Source organism: Bombina bombina, chromosome 4, assembly GCF_027579735.1.
Source record: "Bombina bombina isolate aBomBom1 chromosome 4, aBomBom1.pri, whole genome shotgun sequence".
Taxonomy (NCBI): domain Eukaryota; kingdom Metazoa; phylum Chordata; class Amphibia; order Anura; family Bombinatoridae; genus Bombina; species Bombina bombina.
In genome coordinates, this window is record NC_069502.1 from 847,629,167 (window position 1) to 847,657,057 (window position 27,891).

General features: G+C 35.7%; 1 protein-coding gene across 3 annotated transcripts in view; it reads left to right on the plus strand.

Annotated features, from left to right (window-relative positions):
• Positions 1 to 17,138, plus strand: part of LOC128657270 (gastrula zinc finger protein XlCGF26.1-like) — a 51,048-nt gene extending 33,910 nt beyond the window's left edge. For all 3 annotated transcript variants that reach the window (XM_053711548.1, XM_053711549.1, XM_053711550.1), the window contains one exon: positions 15,362 to 17,138. In XM_053711548.1, coding sequence (XP_053567523.1) covers positions 15,362 to 16,758 — 1,397 coding nt within the window. In that variant the 3' untranslated portion in view covers positions 16,759 to 17,138. The remainder of the gene's footprint in view (positions 1 to 15,361) is intronic.
• The last annotated feature ends 10,753 nt before the right edge of the window (positions 17,139 to 27,891 follow it).

Here is a 27,891-nt window from a genome sequence, read left to right on the forward strand (position 1 = left end):
GACATTACTCTAACTGGTACAAGAGAAGGTAATATTCAAATCGAAATATATCGTAAACCCATAGCCGGTAATGCCCTCTTGCATGGCAAAAGTTGTCACCCTAGTCACGTGCCATTCGCAGAGTGGCTAAGGGTCAGTTCATTAGGGTCAAACGTAATTGTACATCAGACAGAGTATATAAACAGCAATCTCTTGATCTATCTACAAGATTAAGAAGCAGAGGTTATCATGAGAAAGTAATCTCTAAGGCTAACGTCAAGTAGCTCTAATGGACAGAACAAACTGATTCACCACAGATAAAACCATACCTAATGATCATAAAGGTGGTACTTTTGTAACCGATACAGTGATGAGTATCCTGAAATATGTGATATTGTTAAACAACATTTTAAATTTTTGGCAGCCGATGATAAATTGGAACAATGTATCTCTAAGGGTTTACGCTGTTCATATAGACGTACTGCAAAATTAGGCAATATTTTGTCTCCATCAGTACTTCCGGTTTTGGAGGAACCTAAAAGCTCTTGGCTTTATACATAAAGGCATCTTTAAATGTCTCAGTAAATGTAAGGTATGTGAATATGTTTTACCATCAAATATCTTTAGGTCAGAATATACAGGAGAAACATTTCTGATAGAAAGCTGTCTAAAGTGTACTTCAACATACGTTATCTATCTCCTTACTTGCACAACATGTCATCTGCAGTACGTGGGGGTTAACAACAAATGAGATAAAAGTGAGAATACGCAACCATTTATCCACAATACAGGCTAGGACAGGCTACCACAGCCCTCGTACAACATTTCGCCAATCGACATAAAAAAAGTATTCAAACCCTAAGATGGCAGGCCATTGAACGAGTATGTTGTCCCCCCTAGAGGAGGAGACAGGGGATCATCTGCTGGGGAAGAGGGAAATGTATTGGATATTCAAATTGCAAACAAGAGTACCAAAAGGATTGAATTCCGTATATGACCTCATCAACCATTGGCAGTGATGAACAGTCCCTTTCCCTCTTCCTCAGCAGTTGTACATTGGTTTGGTTTGGTCTAATCTGGTCTAATTTGATTTGCGTTAAGTTGAATTGAACTAGATTGAACTGAGTATAATGATATCAAATAAAATAAAATGCAATAAAAATAAACATGCCAGTGTGTGAGTATATTATATTGTAATCAAATTGACAGATTTTCCCTTTTGCCCCCTTCATGTATTCATCTATTTAGGTAAAGGCTAGACCTTTACAAATAGTTCATCAAACTAATGCAAGTATGCAGAGATGTATAGGGGGACTATAAATATTGTGAATTGTATATATACACAGATACTCCTTTTTGTGCTAAGCATTAGGTTAAGTTTATTACAAGACTAAAATATATACCCTATATAGAGAATATATATGACTCTTAGCCATTTAAGACATCTAATACATCTATTCTCTCTTTTTATTGAGTTTTATTGAGTATTTATTTATATGCCTAAGTTTAAGTGTATATACATGTGTGATTCGTGTTATATAAATATACTTTATATTTTGTATACTGATCTTTCTCTATGCACACTTTCTGGTGGGAATAAGAATTATGACTACAAATGAATTTATGTTTGAGTAATTCCCGTGCATCTGCATCTTTAACACATACACTGTTTGACACATTTTTATACAAAAATATGTTGCTCGCATTATACATTAATGTGATTATGATTATACTCATCTATTCAAAGATAGTGCAGCTCTCATTTTGTAGGGACTTGAATTGTTATAGCACCTTAGATATACTCCAATAAGGAATTTGCATCTTTAAAGGGACACTGAACCCAAATTTTTTCTTTTGTGATTCAGATAGAGCATGCAATTTTAAGCAACTTTCTAATTTACTCCTATTAGCAATTTTTTCTTTGTTCTCTTGCTATCTTTATTTGAAAAGAAGGCATCTAAGTTTTTTGTTTGTTTCAGTACTCTGGCCAGCACTTTTTTATTGGTGGATGAATTTATCCACCAATCAGCAGGACAACCCCAGGGTTTTTCACCAAAAATGGTCCGGCATCTAAACTTACATTCTTGCAGTTCAAATAAAGATACCAAGAGAATGAAGAAAATTTGATAATAGGAGTAAATAGAAAGTTGCTTTAAAATGTCATGCTCTGTCTGAATCACAAAAGAAAAAATTTGGGTACAGTGTCCCTTTAATCACACCATTGTTTTTAGACCAATCAAGGTCAGCTCTGTTGCTTTTTAAAGGGTACAGGTGCTAAGTATTACAGCTATGATTACGGCTTGAAGGCCGAAATATGTTAGCAGATACTGTGATTGTTGATGCTGCTTTATGTACCTCTTGGATTACGTTTTTAACGCATTGCAAATAAAGACTTTCTTTTACGAGATTGATACTGCAAACTTCTTGATACTATATATATATATATATATATATATATATATATATATACACACACACCACAACAACCAGAAAGTAGTGTTGCGCTCTGCCTTACCCTGTACACCTTTCTTCACGGCACACTGGAGCGTAGGGATGACATCACACATCAGAGAACGGAATGCTCACAGACAGCGTTATTCGTCAAAGACGCTGAAAATGTAGGTATACAAAGAGAATGTCCAAGCACTCCTCTGATTAGTATAAAAGTTCAAAACTTTATTCCATGCTTTAAAAACAGAAATCAAAAATCAGTGTCAACAGCTTAGACACCGCTCTGACAAGGCAGAGCGCAATGCTATTTTCTGTTTGTTGTTGTGATTATTACTTCGTCTTGTAGCGGTTGCAGCCTACCCCATACCGAACCTGAAAAGGAATAGCCCTGAAGGGCATTAGTGGCTGAAGATGAGGTTGGTGAGTAAGAAGTATCTATGTACTTTGTAAACACATAGTGGATAATTGATTAGTGCTCAGCAGACCTGCTACACATATTTTTCACTGACATACCTTATAGTACGAATCTTTATTTGAGACATATTTGGGACTTTTAAAGCACTAACTATGGAGGATACTGAGGGAGTATCATATGTCCTCACTGATTTTGGGGAAGATGAAATTACATATAACACTGATGAAGAAATTATACCTACTATCAATAGTCTGTTTTTTGACATTGACAATCTGAGGAAAAAAGATATAAAATTGGAACTTGACATTAAAACGTTTCTAAATTTACAAACATAGCAAGCGTATACCTAGGGGGCTACGAATATGGAAGTTTCCCTAATTTAGGGTATTAGAAGCGGAGTTTATCTCTAAATGGAATGCAATTCTGGACTCTTGCTCTTTCGCTCTAATTGAATTATTAATAGAGTATAAACAAAAACAAAGGAGTGAACTATTAGAAGAGATGAAAGGGATACAAGAAAAACTAAAAGCAGTTCAAAAAGATCCAGAATTCAAACAATATGATAAACCATTTGAGAAAAAACATGATCCTCATTTCGGCAAAAATTGTGGGAGTTAAATCAAAGAAAAATGTTACGTGATAAATATGACTATGAACATTAGACAGTATACAGATGGGGACAATAATGAGAACTTTGGGTCGGGAGAACCCAGAAAGGGAGGAAGATGGTCTATAAAACCGCACTAGGAAAGCAAAACAGGTAACCTCTGATACCAAATATTCGGTGGAATCCTCAGACTGTGAAGGCAATACAGAAGAATCAGAGCCCACAGTATTACAAGCATCCTTTGAAGTACCCAAAAATAAGGCCTCAAAAAACGAACAGGCACTGACATTACCCACAGGAAGGTGAAAAAAGTACACAGAGGCAAAAGAGGGAAAGGAACCACTCAGCAAAGAAAGAAGGGGAGACAGTGCACACATGAACAAAAAGAAGGCACAACAAAAGACTTATACGACAAGATCGGGGAAACATCAGAAGAAATATGCATGAGCATTAATGTATTAAATCTGTCAAGTATAAATCTATCTGATGTTGAATTACAGGTACTATCCAAGGGCCTTAATTTTGTTCCTTCTCAGCATTTTAATCTATTTAACACCATTTTGGATGTAAACAGATTTGTAAGGAAACTGGTGCTTCGCAAACATTTTGCAGGTACTGAGGAGGAACAGAATAAGATGGATAGAATCAAAAGGGTCCAGATAGAGGATGGTCTTATATTTTCAGAATATTTGCTCTGTTTTAGACCTACAATATCTTTTAAAAGAAAATACTGAAGATTTAGAACATCTAGTTACAGAGAGAGATATTGATCTTACTGAATTTAGAAAAAAAAGAGTAACTTTTATCCAATAAATTCTAGAACAAACGCAGTAGAAACATTTCAGAAAGTGATAGAAGAAAAATTGAGAGATTTAAATAAAAAAATCTAAAAAACATAACCTAACACTTAGGGAAAAAGAGGCGTTGAATAAAATAACAGGATAATAGAATCGTAGTGAGAGCTTCGGACAAAGGAGGTAATGTTGTAATATTGGACAGATAAGCTTACAGAAAGGAAGCCCATAGACAATTACATGACAGTGAGTTATACACCAGACTAAGAGAAAATCCCACCAAACAATACAAAGGGGTCCTAACATAATAAAACATGCAAGATACAACAATATTATCACGTAAACAACAGAGGAAATGTTAGTTTCATAGAACCCAGTGGCCCCAGTGTTTCATTATTTCCCAAAGGTCCACAAAGACATGACAAATTGACAGTTTCCTTTAACCTTTAGTTAGAGGGTTGCCTAGTTTTATACAGGATACCACAGATCTACTGCTGAAACTGCAAAAAATAAGATTGAAATCAAGCTATAGATTTCTGGCAAGTAGATGTATCTTCCTTGTATACATCTATACTTCACGAAAAGGAGCTGCAAGCGGTTAGAATTCTTTCATGAGCATCATAGTAATTATGATGTGACAACTAAACAATTTATTATGACATCCTTTAAATATTTACTCACACATAACTTTTTCATGTTTGAGGGGGGGGGTTCTATCTCCAGAGACGTGGGGACTGCTATGGGGATTAAATTTACCCCTGTTACGCCAATCTCTTTATGGGATGGTGGGAGCGATTCCACGTCTTTGGAGATGAAAAACTCCTACAGGAGAAGATCATATTCTATGCAAGATTCATAGATGATCTGATTTTCATCATTGATAGTGATGAACAGAATTAAACATGTTCTGTGAATATCTGAATCATAATAATTATGGTATTAAACTAGTGGGGTAGCAGAACGCAAACACCATTTGTTTTTTTGGATGTTATGATAACTGGAAATGACAAAAGAGAATCTATTGAGACTGATTTATATAGGAAACCAACATCAGGTAACACAATACTAGAGTATATATCATGCCATCCAAGACACACTATACAGGGCATTCCTAAAGAACAATACATTAGGGCTAAAAGAAACTGTACCAAGGGTAGAAAATTATGAAAAACAGGCAGACCTTATCACAGAATGTTTTAAAAATAGAGGGTATGATATGCATACTCTTAATAAAGCCCGCAGAGAAGTAGATGCGCTTCCCAGAAATGAGTTGTTAAAATATAAGACCAAACAGGGAATAGACATAATGGGGATATGAAACAAAAAAACAAAATTCATCACTACATACAGTCTAGAATATAAAAGCATATGTAATATTATTAAAGAATGTATCCCTATATTGTATACTGACCCTGTATTGAAAGAGATTGTACAAGGGGGTTGTGATTTTATCTCCAGAAAAGGAAAGACAATAGGAAACTATGTGTCCCCCTCAGACTGTTCAGGCAAAAAAACAGATAAATGTTGGTTAAAACAGAGGAAAGGTTTCTTCAAGTGTAGAAGAAATATCTGTAAAATGCAAGTATATAACAGAAGGTGATAATTTGTCTCAACATACACGCAGAAATCCCATAAAATTAAGTTCTATATAAATTGTGCAACACATAATCTATTTATTGACCTGTAGGGGGTGTTCTAAACAATACATTGGAAAAACGAAGAGACTCCTAAAGGACAGATTTCTAGCACATGTAAGATCAATAGAGGACCCTGAATCGAATACCCCAATAGCAAGACATTTTATGGAATTTCACAATTCTGATTCTAATTTATTAACAGTCCAAGGAATTGATCATGTCCCAATATGGAAAAGGGGGGGGGGGGGATAGACAAGAGAAATTGGGTCTGAGAGAAATATTTTGAATCTTAACCCTAGATACATCTATACCACATGGTTTGAATTTTAGAAGAGATATTGTCCTATGTGTATAGCCTTTTTGGGTTATATTAGGTGAGTGAAAATGTAACAAACGTTGTCACAATTAATAACATTAACATGAGTAAAAACAGTGATAACATATGTGTTCTAAATAGGACTAGATAGGGTCAAATAGCTAAATTGAGCAGAACAAGAAAAACATAAAAACTTAAAATTAACACTCAACCTTATTTTTGTCCATTTCTGTAACTGTGTCAAGATAACATATTTAACACCACTATAATAATGTATCCGTACTAGTTGATTGCAGACATTTGTATATAATTATATTTTGTTTTTAAGTAAAGTACCATAGTGAGGACTCTTAAGTATTTAGGTAACTGTATACCTTTAAGAGAGAGCCTATTTAGCTGGAGGAAGCTGGGACACCTGTGAGCAATGAACAAATGCGCACAGGCATTAAACATGTCTGCTGCATAGGAACCCCAGCTGTCCTCACTTCTGCAGAGTCTGTCAAGCGGTGTGTCTATGCTGTTGACACAGATTTCTGTTTTTTAAAGCATGGAATAAAGGTTTGATCTTTTATACTAATCAGAGGAGTGCCTGGACATTCTCTTTTGTGTGTATGTATGTATGTATATGTGTGTGTGTGTGTGTGTGTATATATATATATATATATATATATATATATATATATATATATATATATATATATAAATATATATATATATATATATATATATATATATATATATATATATATATATATATATATATATATATATATATATATATATAGAGAGAGAGAGAGAGAGAATAACTTGTGTAAACCATTTACAAATTTAAACGAGGCAGAAGACTTGCTTTAAACCCAGAAACTCTCTGACTACACTGTTTCCAATGCAGCAAAGGAATCTGGGTAAGATATGCAAATGAGGTTCACAATGACTCACCTTTTTAATTTTAGCCTGCTTTTTAAGATATACTTCCCTTTATGCCATAGCACTGCTGCATTACACAGCTTTAATGCTTAGCTAGGGTTAGTACAGTGATTTAGACCAATCCCAGGACAGCTGTTTCATGGTTATTGCCACTCATCAGCTGGGAGTAGGTTAAATCACTGCTTGGAAAAGTTCATTTCTGGGGGAAATTCAACAACAATTAAAATTATGGGGAGGAGAAAAGTGAGTTTAAAATCCTCCACTAAATACAAAATATAGAGAAAATAACTCATTGTGTAAACCATTTACAAATTTAAACAAGTCAGAAGACTTGCTTTAAACCCAGAAACTCTCTGACTACACTGTTTCCAATGCAGCAAAGGAATCTGGGTAAGATATGCAAATGAGGTTCACAATGACTCACCTTTTTACTTTTAGCCTGCTTTTTAAGACAGACTTCCCTTTATGCCATAGCACTGCTGCATTACACAGCTTTAATTCTTAGCTAGGGTTAGTACAGTGATTTAGACCAATCCCAGGACAGCTGTTTCATGGTTATTGCCACTCATCAGCTTGGAGTAGGTTAAATCACTGCTTGGAAAAGTTCATTTCTGGGGGAAATTCAACAACAATTAAAATTATGGGGAGGAGAAAAGTGAGTTTAAAATCCTCCACTAAATACAAAATATAGAGAAAATAACTCATTGTGTAAACCATTTACAAATTTAAACAAGTCAGAAAGACTTGCTTTAAACCCAGAACTCTCTGACTACACTGTTTCCAATGCAGCAAAGGAATCTGGGTAAGATATGCAAATGAGGTTCACAATGACTCACCTTTTTACAAGTCTTCTGACTTGTTTAAATTTGTAAATGGTTTACACAATGAGTTATTTTCTCTATATTTTGTATTTAGTGGAGGATTTTAAACTCACTTTTCTCCTCCCCATAATTTTAATTGTTGTTATATATATATATATATATATATATATACACACACACACACACACACTGTATTTTATTTATTTATTACAACCTCAGAGTTGATTCCAGTAAAGTATCGATCATGTAGTGTAAGGGTTACGCCCGCTTCACAGTGACAGACCAAACTCCCTGTCTAAAGGTACAGTCTACACCAGATTTTTTATTGTTTAAAAAGATAGATAATCCCTTTATTACCCATACCCTAGTTTTGCATAACCAACACAGTTGGTTTTCAGTTCTATTGACAGACATTCATTTTAGCCAATCAGAGCTAGCTCACTGGAACTCCACGCGCGTGAGCACAGTGTTATCTATATGAGGCACATGAACTAACTCCCTCTAGTGGTGAAAATGCCCTGAGAGAAGAGGCGGCCTTCAAGGGCTTAGAAATTAGCATATGAACCTCCTAGGTTTAGCTTTCAACTAAGAATACCAAGAGAACAAAGCAAAATTAGTGATAAAAGTAAATTGGAAAAATGTTTAAAATTATATTCTCTATCTGAATCATGAAAGTTTATTTGGGACTAGACTGTCCCTTTAAAAAAAAACACTGGAAAAACAAATAGAAATAATGCACACTCATTTAAAAAAACCTGGGTTTTAGGATAGTCCCGGGACATCAGAAAACTGGCAAACAAGCCCCAATGCTGATCCCGTCTCTATTTTCAAGATTTTATCTCACACAAGCAGGCACTAAGTTGTGAATGCTTTCACTATCAAAATACTGTATATGCACACTGTGTGCGCGTTGTGAGTCTTTACCCACCAACTACAGAGGAAATACTTGATTACCCTCACAGGTTCATTTCGGTCCACACGAGCCTTGTCTCTTGCAGTTTACCTGTCCTCGTGTGAGTCATTTGCGTTTAACCGTTACTTCGACTTTGATCCCTCCTCAACCACAGTAATGACGTCACCAGTACTTCCTGTGACGGATACCCCCGGCTACCCCGACTGGGTAGCTCTGCCAAAAGGGGTCCTGCTTCCTCCCTGCCGACTGCAGCTATGTAGCTGGCAAGTTACACAGCCTGTAGCCACCCCCTGATGCTCGACAGCACCAGTACCCAGGGTCCCACCCTGTGGCAGACTCCAGCTACCAAGACTAGGTAGCTCTTCCAGCGTGTCCTTCCTCTGCCTGGAACAGGCTGCTATGTAGCTCAGGATAGTGATTTTAGCTGGAGCTCACCCAAATAACTAGACACACTAGCATTCAGGTCACACAGGAAACTGATTTTATTGAGAAACATACACTCCTTTTATACACAAACTGATTTTGATAAGATGCTGAACAATGCCCCAATTTTCCCGCCATTCCCGCCCCTCCAGACTGACCGGAGCCTCCATAGGAGCCACAGTCCCACATAATCTCAGTACATAGGGGTGGCGGTTTCGGGGTGATCCCGGTGGAGCAGGGTGTTATTTTAAAGCTCTCGGTCCCCAGATTTCACAGTCCAAAATCAGCATGATTCGTTACTGGGGACCGGAGTTACAGTCGGTTGAAGTTATGGGGTTAGGGTTGTCAAAACCCCTGGTTCCCAAAGGAGCTCCCCTCCGGTAATTTACCCACTTTTTGTTCTCCCTAGGGGCTACTAATCCCCAAAAGAGCGGAGCTCTGGGGCACATGGTTGCTGGAGCGACCAGGGGTAAATTTAGCGGGTGTCCTATAGACGACCGGGAGTTCCAGGAGCCTGGCCAGCCTGAGAGGGTTTAAGCGGGTGTCTGTTGTGAGGCGGGCGCGACCGGGAGTTCAGGAGCACGGCCAGCCTAGGATGGTTTTCCTGGTCATACACCAGCTCTTTTCTAAAGAAGTTTGGAACACAAAAACCATGCAACCAAAGCTTCCAGAGATTGTGGTTGCTCTGAGGAGCCCAAAACCACTGAGAAACAACAGGGGTGGGTTGTAGGGTGGTGGGGGGTAGCCTTAGCCATCTGGTATCCGTGACACTTCCGTTTTCTCATTCGCTTGTGCTGTCAAACTGCAAGATGTCCTTATGATTTCCCAGGGTCTGATACGAAACTTTTCTTGAAACCTGTGCTCACTCTTTCTCCCCCAACTCCAATTGTAGGTATACAAAACACACAAATAAGAGGAGCACCAGGCAGATCCAACGTTAAAAAGTAGCCTTTTATTTTGCATCTGCATCTTCCATTAAAGGGACACTAAACCCAAAATTTTTTCTTTCATGATTCAGATAGAGCATGCAATTTTAAGCAACTTTCTAATTTATTCCTATTATCAATTTGTCTTTGTTCTCTTGCTATCTTTATTTTAAAACGCAGGAATGTGATGCATAGGAGCCGGCCCATTTTTGGTTGAGAACCTGGGTTATGCTTGCTTATTGGTGGGTAAATGTAAGCCTCCAATAAGCATGTGCTATCCATGGTGCTGAACCTAAAATGGGCTGGCTGCTAAGATTTATATTCATGCTTTTAAAATAAAAATAGCAAGAGAATGAAGAAACATTGATAATAGGAGTAAATTAGAAAGTTGCTTAAAATTGCATGCTCTATCTGAATCGTGAAAGAAAAAGTTTGGGTTCAGTGACCCTTTAAAATGTTCATTTACATCAACATCATCAAACACAGATAGAATAATGTCCACACAAAGTTCATGGCTTACATTTAAAGGAACACTTCACTGCAATAATTTTATATGCAAAGCTTGTGAGTTTTTACAGGAAGGATATTATTTCAGATGTTCAGTGACAGGAGAAGTATTTGATCACAAAATGTGTTTAACCTCTTAAGGACATATGACGGAATTTTTCCGTCCTAAAACAATTGAGCAAACTGAAAGCTGTGTCCTTAAAGGGTTAAATTACAAAGAAACAAGTGCAGTTTATCTATTGACCTGCACATCATGTGACCTTCAATGTTGGGCTTACGAAAAGGGAAGTTCGAGAAAGAATTAGGGAACATTTACCAATATAACTGAATGGTACCCTAACGACCCCACTAGTCCAACATTTCAAAACTGTTCACTCCAAGAATCCTGTCTCTTTAAAATGGACAATAATAGAAAAAGCACCAAAGGGATAAAAAGGGCAAAACAAGAATCAAATTTGGCATTAAGAGAGGTATTTTGGATTCACAAGCTAAAAACCAGAATACCTCATGGTTTAAACTCAGAGTATGATGTAATTAATTTTTGGCAAATAAATACTTAAATAAAAGTAAAGTACTTATAAAGTTATTTTGATATTATTTAGAAGCAATTCAGTTTTCATTAGTATTAGTTTAATTTAATGTTAAGCCAAACAGAGTTGAATTCAGATGTTACTGAATATGGTATAATAATTTAAATCGATACAATGTTTAGGAATGGTGTGGCTGTTTGCATGTAACAAATTTGGAAAAGACATATTTGCAATGTATTGTGTAATGTAGTAAATCTCAAATAGGATGTATATTTAAGGACCAACATGACACTATCTGTATTATTGGCTATCACATAGTGATATGGTTGATTACAACCAAGGTCGTTGAATGTGGAAGAATTTAGGTTAAAGTGGAAAATATCTTTGTATTAAAATGTGTCTATATCTGAGACTTGAGAGCATAATAGTCAGTATAAATGTGGGTAACAATACATATCATGATCGTTTGAAACCCGATAGATATTGCTGAAATAACATTAGTAATGGAAGTTTTTTTACTTAAACAGCAGCTAATGAGTTAAAACTCAAGGGTTTCTAATTGCACACCAGCTCAGTTACCTGTAAGGGGAGTTTACATTGATCGATGAAATAGGATACATAGGAGCGCCACTGGCTTAGATATACCACAGGAATATAAACAGTCTCTAGTTTACATTGATCGCACATCTGACCCAATCAGATAGTCAGCATCAAGTTTTTAATTAACCTATCAGAGCACGATAGGCATTTTAAAGAGGTTCAATGTGTATAATTTCTTTATGCTATGACTACGGCTATTGCTGAAATGCGCAAGCTAGAAACGCTGTTCTATCTGTGTTTGATGATGTTGATGTAAATGAACATTTTAATGGAAGCCGCAAAAGCAAAATAAAAGCTACTTTTTATCGTTGTATCTGCCTGGTGGAACTCATATTTGTGTGTTTCGTATACCCATTTTTTCAATACTGTGCATATCCAATTAGCTTATTTGGTAAAGTTTCAGCTTCTGTGATCTCTCAACACACACACACACACACACACACATATATATATATATATATATATATATATATATATATACACACACACACTTATTAAAGAACAAAAAAAATCTAAGTATTTTGGTTGGCTCCTTTATTCCTAGAATACATTTGTTAAGCCCTGCACTTACCTTTACTGCAATGTGCTGTTAACCTATACCGCACTGGAGTTCAGGAAGTGGAAGGAAATTGAAAAGAGAGGAACGTAGCAAATATTTACATTGAGATAGAACGGAACAGTGACACCTGCAAGTAGAAATTCAAAGTGCAGGCAAAAAATAATTTTAACTGCCACTGCCGTTCTTTCTGCAGAGAGCCTTTAGTTTCTGCAATAAGAATGCAGATCGCACAGTGTTCTGCCTTTGGGTATGAATGTAATACTTTTTATTTTACATGCAGTTTTTTGTTTTTTTTTAAAATAATTTTAATTGAGTTGAAGTTCAGAGTACAACATACATATGGTATTTCTACAAATGCAAGAATAAAAAGAAGGAAAACATTTGTCCTTCAAGGTTTAAAACAATTTTTACAATGAGCGAGAGTCAGAACAAAATATAGTTGTAAACCTCTAGATTTTGCATTTTAACTAACATCTGGTAGAGGTATAGTTTTTGTGAAAAGGTCTTGGTACAGAGACTCAATCAGTGAGCTTAGTGTATTGTGCATAAGTCCCAAATGAGCCCAAGAGGCCCTGGGGGTGAGTAAGGGTCTTTATATCAGTTGTTCCTTCGGGGGAACCCGTGGGGTAGTAGGATTAGGAGGAAGAGGGGGGAGGAAAGGGAAGAAAGGAGATTAAAAATAAAGGGGGAGTGGGGGACCTAAGGCCCGTCAGCCGCAGGGAGGAGGGATATTGTACAGTCCCCTCCCTGGCAATGTTGTAATCAGCCTAAGTCAGGGATACACTACATGCAGTTTTTTTATTAGTTTTATTTTAACCCTTAAGGCTGTGACACACTGCAAGTGATGCGGCCCGAGGCGAAGCAGCTGCTTTGCACTGCGTTGCATCACTTCTGAAGTTCAAATATTTAATTTCTGAGCGCTCAGTTACGCGACCTGACGCAGCAAAGTTCTCAGAGAAGAAAAGGCAGGACACACTGAGGGTGCACAGCCGCATCTACTCGCACACTGCTCCTTTTGCAGTGTTTCACAGCCTTTAGACTTACTTCAGATCTCAGGTCGTGCTAATTCTTTTTGCGCTATTTTATAACTTTAAATTTGTAATATGAGCAATATTTATTACGGTCACAATCTCCATTAAAATTAGAGGGCATGCTAAGGATGTGTTTGCTGCGTTAAACCTTCTCTGGTAAATCTGTTTTACTGTGGACTTGTAGTATTAATTTGTGCGCTTATTTTAGCATGGTCCAGTGATATTGCATCCAGCACTATAATTAGTGCTCTACTTGTAATCTGGGCTTATATCTGGTATTTTTCAAATAGTTTTTAATTTTGGTCTAAATTGTAATAATATAATATTTGACGTCTTAGATTTATAGACAAATTCTCTGTTTACCATATTTTATTTTATAGACAACATAAACATATTTTAAGTTTTCAAAAGATAAAAGAAATCTTATCTTTTGTAATTAAAGGGACAATCAACACCAGAATTTTTGTTGTAAATTAGCATATGAACCTCCTAGGTTTAGCTTTCAACTAAGAAAACCAAAAGAACAATGCGAAATTGGTAATAAAAGTAAATTGGAAAGTTGTTCAAAATGATATGCCCTGTTTGAATCATCAACATTTTATTTTTGGAGTTGACTGACTATCTAGTGACATAGAATTGTCTTAAAGGGACAAAGATATTAGTGATAAATGATACTTTAAATAGACTTAACAACTTTATTATGCTTGAGTAGCTATTTAAAGGTTTTAAATAAACAAAACAGATTATATTTTAAGCACATTTAGTAAATCTAAGGTAGTGGCAGAGGAAAGGTGTTTTATTTCTTTATTGCTATATAGCGTTTAGGTTTTTAATATTAGGTTTGTTAGAGATTTTGTATAAGTGATTCTTATGTGTTTTGCTACATCTGTACAATATTTGGATCTTAGAGCTTCTGAAAATGTATTTTTTACATGATTTCTTTAAAGGAACAGTCAACACCAGAATGTTTGTTGTTTAAAAAGATAGATAATCCCTTTATGACCCATTCCCCAGTTTTGCATAACAAACACAGTTATAATAATACACATTTTACCTCTGTAATTACCTTGTATCTAAGCCTCTGCAGACTGCGCCTTTATTTCACTTCATTTGACAGACTTGCACTTTAGCCAATCAGTGCTCACTCCTCTGTAAATTCATGTGCATGAGCTCAATGTCATTTATGTGAAACACATGAACTAATGTCCACTAGTGGTGAAAAACTGGCAAAATGCTTTCAGATTAGAGGCGGCCTTCAAGGTCTAAGGAATTAGCATATGAACCTCCTAGGTTTAGCTTTCAACTAAGAATTCCAAGAGAACAAAGCAAAAAAGGTGATACAAGTAAATTGTAAAGTTGTTTAAAATGATGTGCCCTATTTGAATTATGAAAGGGTTTTTTTTGGACTTGACTGTCCCTTTAATGTTTGCTATAAAATAAATATTAAGTGTTCTTAAACAACTTTCTGATTTACTTCTATTATCACATTTTCTTAGTTTTCTTGTTTTCCTTTGTTTAAAAAGCAGGAGTGTGCACCTGTCTGCTGCATTATGGCAGCAGTTTTGCAACAACTTATACATTAGCAATAACACTAGATTGCAGCACTATTTCCTATCATGTAGTACTTCAGGCATGTGCAAGCTGCTAACCTAGATATCTCTTCAATAAAGAATAACACGAGAACAAAGCAAATTTGATAATAGAAGTAAATTGGAAACATTTTAAAAAATTATATTATCTGAATAATGAAAGAAAAATGTTGGGTTCCCTTTAAGCATTAGCATGAAGCTGTGGAAAGGTGTAGGGGGTCATAGCCTGTTTCTTACTCTTGTGATAGACACTCATTCAAAACAGTTGAAATATCCTCAAAATATAATAATTATGTCATTAATAACTAACACTAATCCCATCTTATATCTTAACAGGTGAATTTACAAACTGCAGTAATCCTAGCCCTAGCCATGGTGAAAATACAGATACTTGTTTCAATCTTCTTCAAAATCAAAGAAGCAACATGGAAAATTTATGTTCTGAATATGGGATTTTTTTTACCAGGAAATCAAATATTTTAAGACATCAGAATATTCATACAGGAGAGAAAGCATTTTCATGTTCTGAATGTGGGAAATGTTTTGCTCAGAAATCGAGTCTTATTAGACATCAGAGAATTCATACATTAGAGAAAGCATTTCCATGTTCTGAATGTGGGAAGTGTTTTACTGACAAATCAACTCTTAGAAGCCATCAGAAAATTCATACAGGAGAGAAAGCATTTCCATGTTCTGAATGTGGGAAATGTTTTGCTTGGAAATCAACTCTTATTGCTCATCAGAAAATTCATATAGGAGAGAAAGCATTTTCATGTTCTGAATGTGGGAAATGTTTTACTTGGAAATCATCTCTTATTGCTCATCAGAAAATTCATACAGGAGAGAAAGAGTTTTCATGTTCTGAATGTGGGAAATGTTTTGCTCAGAAATCAATTCTTATTAGACATCAGATAATTCATACAGGAGCGAAAGGGTTTTCATGTTCTGAATGTGGAAAATGTTTTGCTCAGGAATCAAGTCTTATTAGACATCAGATAATTCATACAGGAGTGAAAGGGTTTTCATGTTCTGAATGTGGGAAATGTTTTGCTCAGAAATCAATTCTTAGTAGCCATCAGATGATTCATACAGGAGAGAAAGGGTTTTCATGTTCTGAATGTGGGAAATGTTTTGCTCGGAAATCAATTCTTATTAGACATCAGATAATTCATACAGGAGAGAAATCATTTTCATGTTCTGAATGTGTGAAATGTTTTGCTCGGAAATCACATCTTATTCGACATCAGATAATTCATACAGGAGAGAAAGCATTTTCATGTTCTGAATGTGGGAAGTGTTTTACTCTGAAATCATCTCTTAGAAGCCATCAGAGAATTCACACAGGAGAGAAAGCATTTTCATGTTCTGAATGTGGGAAGTGTTTTACTGACAAATCAACTCGTAGAAGCCATCAGAGAATTCATACAGGAGAGAAAGCATTTTCATGTTCTGAATGTGGCAAATGTTTTGCTCGGAAATCGACTCTTAGAAGCCATCAGAAAATTCATACAGGAGAGAAATCATTTTCATGTTCTGAATGTGGGAAATGTTTTGTTCGGAAATCACATCTTATTATACATCAAAGAATACATACAGGAGAAAAAGCATTTTCATGTTCTGAATGTAGGAAGTGTTTTACTGACAAATCAACTCTTAGAAGCCATCAGAAAATTCATTCACATGAGAAAGCATTTTCAAGTGCTGAATGTGGGAAATATTTTACTCAGAAGTAAACTCTTACTATATATCAGAGAATTCATAAAGGAGAGAAAGCATTTTCATGTTCTGAATGTGGGAAAAGTTTTGCTCTGAAGTTAAAACTTATTGCACATCAGAAAATTCATTTGGGAAATAAAGCATTCTCATATTTTGCACAGAGCGAACTCCTATATTAAGCCCTTATTTGGTTTAGGATAGCCCTCTAGCTGCATAAAATGCATTGTGCTGAATTATAACAAATAATATTTTTTGTCTTTTGATTTCCAAATTCAAATTTTATTAAAAATAAAAAAACTGAATTATTTTAGAAAGGTTACTTAATATATTTATAAATCCATAAATGTTTTGACTAAATTTGTGTATTGAAATTGTAATAAAAATATGATTTATTTCATACAGGGGGTGAGAGTAAGTTTTTGTAGGGATGTATTTGTAGTATAGGTAGTGACATATTTTTCACCTATTGGGATTTAATCACAAGCCTTTCCAGATGTGTCACAGGGACGTGTCCTTTGCCTCTTTCTGTTGGTTTGTGAATATACTCCTATTCCAGATCCTCTGCTGTTATGTTTCAGCACTTGTTTTGGCTTCCTGCTCGTTTTCTTCATTAGTAGGGTGTCCAATGTTACGTATTATATTTTTTGTTATTTGACAATCTATAAGACTCTTAGGTTATTGTTTTTTATATATATATATATATATATATATATATATATATATATATAATTTCCCCTTTAAAAACTTTTTTATGTATTTGTCATGTTTTCACTTGTACATTTTTTAAAACTTACAGGCGTTTCACGTGCATATAATTTTAAAAACGTGGCAAGTAATTTGTGCATGTACATTTCTTGATGCACATGATGCCAGATTGACATGTGCTTCCTCTCATAATTATGCTATATTGATACCAGGTGCCTGAGTGTTACTGCATCTCTACTTTAATGATTTTTTTAATCTATACGTTTTTTTAGATGTTTTTTCAGAAGGGGTATTTCCCTGTCTTCAATAGCTCTTTTAATGGGGATATTACTGTGATGGATTCCCCGGCTACCCCAACTGGGTAGCTCCGCCAAACGGGTCCTGCTTCCTCCCTGACGACTGCAGCTATGTAGCTGGCAAGTGACCACAGCCTGTAGCCACCCCTGATGCCCGACAGCATCAGTACTCAGGGTCCCACCCTGTGGCAGACTCCAGCTACTCCGACTGAATGTATAAAAAGAAGAACAGAGGGGCGCTTCATGTGTAGTATCATCAGGATAAAGAATTAAATTCAAATCAATAGCCAAATGTGTACTCACTTATCCCAGAAGCACACTTTATGTGCTGGTAGTAGCAGGCTGTAGATTGGGACAGGTGTAACAGCTCACCCACAACAAAGACAATTCCTTAATATTGATGAACTGGAAGGACAATAAGAAGGCATGCACTACATGTGCAGATCATCCAAGATACAGTTGCGATATTTCTAAAAAGTTTCACAAGTGGGTACTCACATTTAGGGCGAGCACACCAATGTGCTGGTAGTAGTGGGCTGGCAATTTGGAGAGGTATGTCAGCTCACCTCTTGAACTCCCAGCTGAAGTCTGTGTCCAAAAATGTGGCAACTCCACAAGTAGGTGATGAGATGTATAAGGCAGGTAGGATTTTAAGATGAATATGTCCACTCAGTATGGTAATAGAATAAAAACAATTTTTATTTTAAAAACAAAATATATAAAATAACACCGTAGTGTTAGAAAAGTGGACCCAGGGTGGTCTCAGTGACCCCCTTTAACATGCAACGCGTTTCTCGGTTAAACAACCGTTTCCTCAGGCGTATAATAATACATCCTACTCCTAACTCTGCCTTATATCTACTAGCTGACATTCTAAACTCTTGTTAGGAAGGGAAATTCCCTAATTGATCCTGTGCACCTGTGTATTCTCAGAATTTTTAACCATTATGTCTCCCTGTCAGTTCTCTTACATTCCCTTTCATATGAAAACAATATTTCCTCCTCTATATCTTTTCATTGTAAGTGATATCTTTTATAAAAAATAAAATATAAAAACTGTGCTATATGGTATTATCACAGTGTTGTATAGTGGAATAATATAGGATTATGTTTGTTGTATTAATAATGTAAATCTAATTCTCTTTGCAGCGTATTTGCCTTGTCAATATAATATGTTAGTTTCTTGCAATAATGCTAGATTGTATCTAATATAATGATGTTATAACCCTAGTTCCTATTGCAATGTATTTATCATATCGATCATGTTGTACCCATATTTTATTTTTGTTCAATTTTGCACTGACCTTAGCTGTCAATGATTTGACTTGTGTAAACTCCAATGTGTGGAAGATAGTTGATGCGATCCGATTAGGCAAGTTATATTTTGCTGTTTTCCTTAATAGTGCATAAATCTAAGCGTCCTATTTCCGTGTTGTGTGGTCAGCTGGGCACCAATGAACTGCCGAGCTCCGCCGTTGCCATGGAGACTGTGTCTCTTTAGGATCGGCCTATCGTGATAGAGGGGTGTGTACAGACTTATGTCTATGTCTGTTGCATGGGCTGTCAATCTCCGCCGTTACCATTAAGACAATGTCTCTTAAGGATTGGCCTATCATAATAAAGGGGTGTATACAGACACATGCCTATGTCTGTTATATGTCACTATCGGTTGGATTCTTTTAGCTCTTATTTGAGTCAAAGAACGATACATGTGTTTATCTATAAAAAATAATAATAATGGGCATATTACTAGTGATTTAATTTAGTGATGCCGTTATTCGCAATATTGCTGTCATTTGTTGATATATTCGAAGTGAGAGAATTTTACCCCTGTTGTAACTAAAACAAAATAATACTGCTGTATCATGTAGCGTGTAAATGGGGTTTAAATGGGAAAGCCTATCATGCTTGTATTAATGTCCCTTGTATTATACGATATAATAGTATAGTTTCATTTTATGATTTTTATTATGTTATTATAAACCTATATATAGACTATTTAGTTAAGATAGTTCTAAATGATCTAGTCGGCCCTATTTCTTATTTCGGTATAATATCCTATCTAGTGATCTGTGATTAAAGATTTCCTTGAAAGTGAACTACAAATATCTATATAACTGAGGAAAAGAAATTTTAAAATAAATTCCATGCTAAAATCAGTGCGAAACTGATACAATATAAAATATGGGTACAACATGATCGATATGATAAATACATTGCAATAGGAACTAGGGTTATAACATCATTATATTAGATACAATCTAGTATTATTGCAAGAAACTAACATATTATATTGACAAGGAAAATACGCTGCAAAGAGAATTAGATTTACATTATTAATACAACAAACATAATCCTATATTATTCCACTATACTACACTGTGATAATACCATATAGCACAGTTTTTATATTTTATTTTTTATAAAAGATATCACTTACAATGAAAAGATATAGAGGATTAAATATTGTTTTCATATGAAAGGGAATGTAAGAGAACTGACAGGGAGACATAATGGTTAAAAATTTTGAGAATACACAGGTGCACAGGATCAATTAGGGAGTTTCCCTTCCTAACAAGAGTTTAGAATGTCAGCTAGTAGATATAAGGCAGAGTTAGGAGTAGGATGTATTATTATATGCCTGAGGAAACGGTTGTTTAACTGAGAAACGCGTTGCATGTTAAAGGGGGTCACTGAGACCACCCTGCGTCCACTTTTCTAACACTACAGTGTTATTTTATATATTTTGTTTTTAAAATAAAAATTGTTTTTATTCTATTACCATACTGAGTGGACATATTCATCTTAAAGTCCTCCCTGCCTTATACATCTCATCACCTACTTGGGGAGTTGCCACATTTTTGGACACAGACTTCAGCTGGGAGTTCAAGAGGTGAGCTGACATACCTCTCGAAATTGCCAGCCTGCTCCTACCAGCACATTGGTGTGCTCGCCCTAAATGTGAGTACCCACTTGTGAAACTTATTAGAAATATTGCAACTGTATCTTGGATGATCTGCACATGTAGTGCATGCCTTCTTATTGTCCTTCCAGTTCATCAATATTAAGGAATTGTCTTTGTTGTGGGTGAGCTGTTACACCTGTCCCAATCTACAGCCTGCTACTACCAGCACATAAAGTGTGCTTCTGGGATATGTGAGTACACATTTGGCTATTGATTTGAATTTAATTCTTTATCCTGATGATACTACACATGAAGCGCCCCTCTGTTCTTCTTTTTATACATTCTGTTTAGCATACCTGGATCCGCCAGTGAAGAGAAGGCAGCAATCTTGGACATTTACTTGCTCTTATTCTCAAAGAGGACTTTTTTGATTGTTCATATTTTTAATCTATCAATAGATTATGGTATTGTATACACAATTTGCATTATAACTCACTATTAATATAATATCATACTGTATAATAACGTACCATTATCACAGATTGTCATTCTAAATTTTATCAAACTCACCAATTGTTTATACTCATACCTTCAATAGGATAATATTCTATATAGCCATTATAGAGCTGCAATCATTTTGATTAGCTATATTTGCGGCTAATCTGTTGTCACTAGCGCCCCCTATCTGTGACTAGAGCACATATTTCCTTACTCCGACTGAGTAGCTCTGCCAGAGGGTCCTTCCTTTGTCTGCAACAGGCTGCTATGTAGCCCAGGAAAGTGATTTTAGCTGGAGCCAACCCAAATAACTAGACAGACTAGCATTCAGGTTAACCAAGAACTGATTTTATTGTAAAACATACACACCTTTTATACACACAGCTCATCTTGATAACAAAGGACAATCCCACAATTTTCCTGCAATTCCCGCCCCTCCAGACAGTCCGGCACCTCCATAGGAGCCACAGTCTCACATAATCCCAATACCTAGGGGTGGCGGTTTCGGGTTATCCCAGTGGAGCGGCGGCACTTTCAGGGTGCCACAGTCCAAAAATCAGCATGATTCATTACTGGGGACCGGAGTTACAGTCCGTTGAAGTTATGGGGTTAGGGGTGTCCATAACCCCCAGTTCCCAAAGGAGCTCCCCTCCGATAATTACCTCAGCTCTTGTCCTCCCTAGGGACTACAAATCCCCAAAAGAGCGGAGCTCTGGGGCAAAGGTCTGCTGGAGCAACCAGGGGTAAATTTAGCGGATGTTCTGCTGTCCTGTGGCTGACCGGGCGTTCCAGGAGCCTGCCCAGCCTGAGAGGGGTTAGGCGGGTGTCCGTTGTGAGGCGGCCGACCGGGAGTTCCAGGAGCCCGGCCAGCCTAGGATGGTTTTCCTGGTCATAAACCAACTCTTCTCTGAACACAAAAACAAGCCAACACAAAGCAAACAGTCTCCAGAGATGGTAGTTGCTCTGAGGAGCCCAAAACCACTGAGAAACAACAGGGGTGAGGTTGTAGGGGGGTGGGGGGCCTTAGCTGTCTGGTATCTATGACAGGGGGCAAGGGTTCAGCCCCTGCAGCCCAGTATCCATGACAATTACCATTTAGCTGTATGCTTGTTTTTTCTGCACTTATCTTCAGTATTAGTTTTCTGCAGTTATGGAGCCTTCTAACTCTGTCCCTAAACTTTTCTTACCAGTGTTAAATGTTTATTGTAAACAAGCTGAGGTCTAACCTCCAGCAAACATATGCAATAAATCTATTAACATTTTAATGAATTCTGTTCTAGTGCTGCTCTTGCTTTGAAAGGTATTACTGCTCTTTCTGTTTGTTCCTTACAGGAGAATCCTACTGATTTCAGAATAGGAGACAAATGTAGGAGCGCCAAAAAGGCTGAAGGTGACAATCAAGGCTAAATGTTCTAATATAGGACAATGAAAATGTAAACAATGTTACAAAACAAATTATTCAAAAACAAATCAGGCTAATGGATGCTGAATTACAGGTTAAAAAAAACAAGCTATTTAATAACAACAATACATGGAAATTATAAAAGATTAGAAATAGAAAATGTTTACAATCATACCAGGCTACGGCAAATCATATAAGCTGATCAATTGATAGTACAATAATGTGCTGTATAAACACTTACTAATGAAATTAAGTGAACAATTGCTATATACAATATGCTATAGACATGTGACACAATGAAAAAGTGCGTGAACACCTACTAATGAGGTGAAGTGAGCAGTGGCAATATACAATATGCAGTAAACAAGTGACAAACGATATAGGTGTCACAGATGCATAATACAATCAAAAGTGAAACGAATACCAAAGGTGTGCGCCACTCTAAAACTAGAGATGCGCAAAAAATAAGAGAGTACACGTGTACAAAAATAAAAAAGTGAAAGAGTATAACAAAGTCTAACAAAGTGTTGGCCAAAAATGAAAGATGAAATGAAAAACAAGGTCGGTGTCCTAAGGTCCTCTCAGAAAATGAAATCCTTAAACGATGTCCTAAATAATGCTGACCAGCCTTAATGAGGTGGAACTGTGTAAAGATGCTTCACCTGTCGAAGTAAAAATAAAAACATATGCAAAAAGAGATACACAAAGTGTGTCTAATCAGAAATTGACTCACCAGGGAAGAATAAAAGCCTCCTTATGTACAATTCTACGCGTTTCAGCCCGTAAAAGTGCCTTTGCCCTTTTATGGGTTGAAACATGTAGAATTGTACATAAGGAAGCTTTTATTTGCACCTGGTGAGTCAATTTCTGATTAGATTCACTTTGTGTATCTGTTTTTGCATATGTTTATATTTTTATTTCCACGGGTGAAGCATCTTTACACAAGCATGCAACAAGGAAAGTCTAATCACTGTTCTGTTTATTATAAGGCGTACAATACTTTTATAGAAAAATGGTTACAGCATATACGGTTAAACAATGACGTACTCATAGTTACATCATCTTATACAGTTTTGCTTAGAACAAAAGAACCTTATTAAAATATATTTGAGTAAAAAAGAATATTAAGGAGTATTTTTCGAGGAGTGCTAGATAAAAAGTATACCTGAGCACATCGGCCAGCACATAGCAAGTCCATTGGACCAATTATTGAGATAACGTGTTCAGTTTAGAAAATCAACATAGTTTCTCACAGCATAATAAGCTGTTATAATAAACTATAATAAACCATTCTTAATAAAATTGACGACTAAAGACAAAATTATGTCAGTATTGCTATTTATTATAACATTCCACCCTTTTATTCTAACAGAATAACACTATAAAAAGGTACAGAAAATTAGTAAATCTATTAACAACAATATAAATCTAATACTACGATGTAATGTATCTATGTGATAATACTGTAGAGAAATTAATTCACAATTACTGCTATAATATATAGACACAATTTAAAAACTGAATAGGCCAATAGGGCACAATTTGTCACTGCACATAGGTATGATCTCTCAAATACTCTCCGTCTACCTCCCAGCATCCCCAAACTAATGGGGTCTATCTGCACAGAGACTCAACCAGCCCCCTATCTACCCCCAAACAACGCTGCATCTTATTTCTCAACCTGCAAAGCTAGCATCCCCAAATAGCATCAACAGTTTCCTGCTCTGTACACTCTCCACAGTGAAGCATAACATGGGACCAGCACAAGTATCTCTGGGTGGCCTCTGATCACTTTAAGAACAGTCTTTGTCCTTTTTAGAGTGCCACCTCCCTCAGACACTCTGCTTCAATACCATAGTCCATTTGCAGTAGGGGTGCTTTGCAAGTGTCCATCTGCAGGTACATGCTGGAAGTACTATGGTTTGTTCATGGGGTAGACAAGGAAACAGGTGGATCCTCATAGCAAGCAGACACTTGAGTCAGAAGGAGTCTAAGAAGGAAACAAAACAGCACAAAATGAGCACACACCCTGATGCAATTACAATTATGTCCAACAAAACTTTTACCTTTTTTTTTAAGCATCACAATTTCCTTTAATAGCTTACCTTATCATATGTCATTTAAAACCAGGAAAACATTGTGGATATATAATGCAAACTAAATACAGTTATTATACTTTTTCAGAGAATAACTAACAGCTTCTCTATACAATTTACATGATACTTTAAACATGAATACTAAGCAAGTAAAAACTGCTAGACTTCATCAAGAGGCTGTATGGCTATGCTAAGTAATTTGTGCTAAGGCCTGCCCTGCAACAAAAATGATAAGTAAAATAGTCAATAAAAATATATATTTTTTTAAATTAATTTCTTCACTCTTTGAACTACTAAAAAAATAACCTAGTGTTGCTTTATTCTGCAAAGCTACTATATGTAATACATTAATTCTCAAAATATGATCTTAAAAGAATCAGCTGTCTCATCTGATATAGACACTACTAATTTACTAATTATTTTATGCAACCTAAATTCTCTTACACTCCTATATGAGGAAATAATACAATCATAACATTATTAAAACTACAAAATCTCTTTAAAGGTAAACACTTCTTTATGGTAAGATAATTCCTTTCGCTGATAAACACCTGGTATTACAAAACTCAAATAGCAGATATCATACCAGTTAATAAAGGGAAAAATACATTTGCTTTCATAACACAGATCCAATAAGAGCCATTGTAGGTAGAAAATATACCATCAATATCACTATAATTATACTACTCCCAAAACTCATATTTCTCTGTACAATTGATATAAATTTCTAGCAGAGACGTGTCCTCACTCTCTTTATTTCAAGTAGTTTGACAATACACTAAGGAATGATTACAATGGGAAATTCCTAAAAAAACAACTTCCTATTCTCATACCCTTATCCACCGTAAAACACATATATCCCTTCTTCACTCAAATATTAAGGGGCGGTATAGTAACAAGGGGAAACCTTCTATGTTCTAAAATGGTGAAGGGTGTAGAATATTCTGAAATATTGCAGCATTTTCTTTAAACTATAAAGGTGTAAACATATTTTCTATACTCAGTGGGGCATTCAATAGGTTACAATATTGCAAGGTTTAGAGGTACATTTATCTGGAAGGTTATTTTGTTTAAGTGCATAAACTACAATGTGTACTAATACAAATAAGACATACTTTTCTGCAGACAAAGCTATATGATGTCTTATAACTAATATGATCAATAAAAATAACACAATTACAAGAGAATACAAAACAAGCAATATAAGTAAACAAGTTAAAACAATACTCCCCTAATTTAGCTGTGGATGACTCTGTAACAGCGTAACAGGTCCTCAATTCCAACAGGCAAGGCACAGTCAAGAGAAGGATAGTCTTTATGTTCTGAAGACACACATAGGAAACAGTCATAGATTACCCAGAGTCCAGTTCTGAGGCTGGTACCAGCGTGTAATGCAAAGAATTGATCCAAAAGATAGTTCAGCAACTTTTACTGCAGTATGGTGGTAAAAGCAAACTTGACAAAGGGTCTTTTCTTTTTCTTCCTTCACCTAGGCACCAGGCAATGGGCATCTCTTTATTTCAAAGGTTTACTTGCATTCAAACTTTTGGAGAATGCACTATGGAATTTTATCAGTACAGATTTACCTAAATATGAAAAACTCAAAAATTGTTTAGTTAGTGTTTTTTTGTTATTTCTGGATACAGCTTCATGGTCTCATTCTGCAAATACAAATATTGTGTTAATAACAAAAAACATTTTAGGTTAATTTTCTTACTTAAAAACAATCACTCAAATCACATAAAGATACTCATCAATACTCCCCCCTTTGTTCGCGTGAAACACCCTATGTGTCACGCATGCACAATATGACAGCAAACTAACTAGCAATCCATGCACTCCTAAAAGAAGTAGTATACTATTCTTAAAATCAGGCAAAATAAAAGACACTTCAATATTCCATTCATAAAGCACCCTTCCACACACATTCACTAAAAATAAAAACATAACATTCTCTTAGAAAACACTTAAAACCAACTGCCCACTACACAAAACATTAACAACCGGCACAAACTTTTACCAAATACAATCAACCTGAAATTCAACACATATACTTACATTCACTGAAACACAGCACTGAAAAATACTACATTCTAGCAAAACACTACAAATAATTTAAATCCTATAACAACCTTCTATGCCCTGGTTTTGCAAATTTTACCCTGCACAATACTATGAAATCATGTTAATAATGCAATCACTTTAGAAGATCAATAAACTCTAGTTGCACATTTGCAAATAAAATCCCTAACCATAAATTTACAAAGGAACACACAATATTATACTCTGTAAAAGGTCCGATAATAATGGCACAGCCACTGTTCTATATGGTCCCTGCTCGCATGCACAGTGCAAACCCACTATTAAATAAATCACGTTTGGTACAAATAGTTTGTGAAAAGCTTTAGAATCCAGTCTATTGGCGGCAGTAACCAGCCACGTAACCGTTACATGCTATGCTATACTTTAATATAATAAGGATTCTAATAAATATACAATTATTTGATTTAATTTTTATATATAATTTGATATTCCACATTTTGCAACTCTGACTAAATATAACAATTGTATTCAACAAAATGAGATTTCTAAAAGGACAGTTTACCCCCCAAAAAATCTCCCCTTTAAATTGTTCCCAATGATCCATCTCACCTGATGGAGTGCATTTAATTGTTTACAAATAGCTCCTTCACCCCTATTTTGGCATTTGAAATAACTGATTCAGCCTGTGGTATACCACTTATAGTAAAACATTTTATACTGGACTCTCATCTATTGAATAGCCTAAGTAAACACAGTCAGAAGAAGAAATTACACTCTCCGTAGGGTACAGGATAGTTAAGTAATAAAATGATTTTTTTCCATTGCTCTGTCTTAGCATTGAGCTCCAGTTTTCCCAAACAACTATCAGATAAGGACAATGAGATATGCTATTACCTGAAACTCAAACCATTGTAATAGGCTGTGATTTAAAAGCACAAAAGAAACTACTTCATATATACAAATAAACCTGAAAATACAATTTCTCCTACTTTTTATACTATACAGCTGGAATAAAAAACATTGAAAACACATCAACATGAAAACAATTTTACAGTGTACTGTCCCTTTAAGGACTGACCATTTATATTATGTATATTACATATACAATCTAGCCATGATTAGGAAACTTATGTTATTTACCATTAAAATTCTACTTCTTAACTGTATCATAATCTACATATATTTAAATAAGAGCCATCACAGCA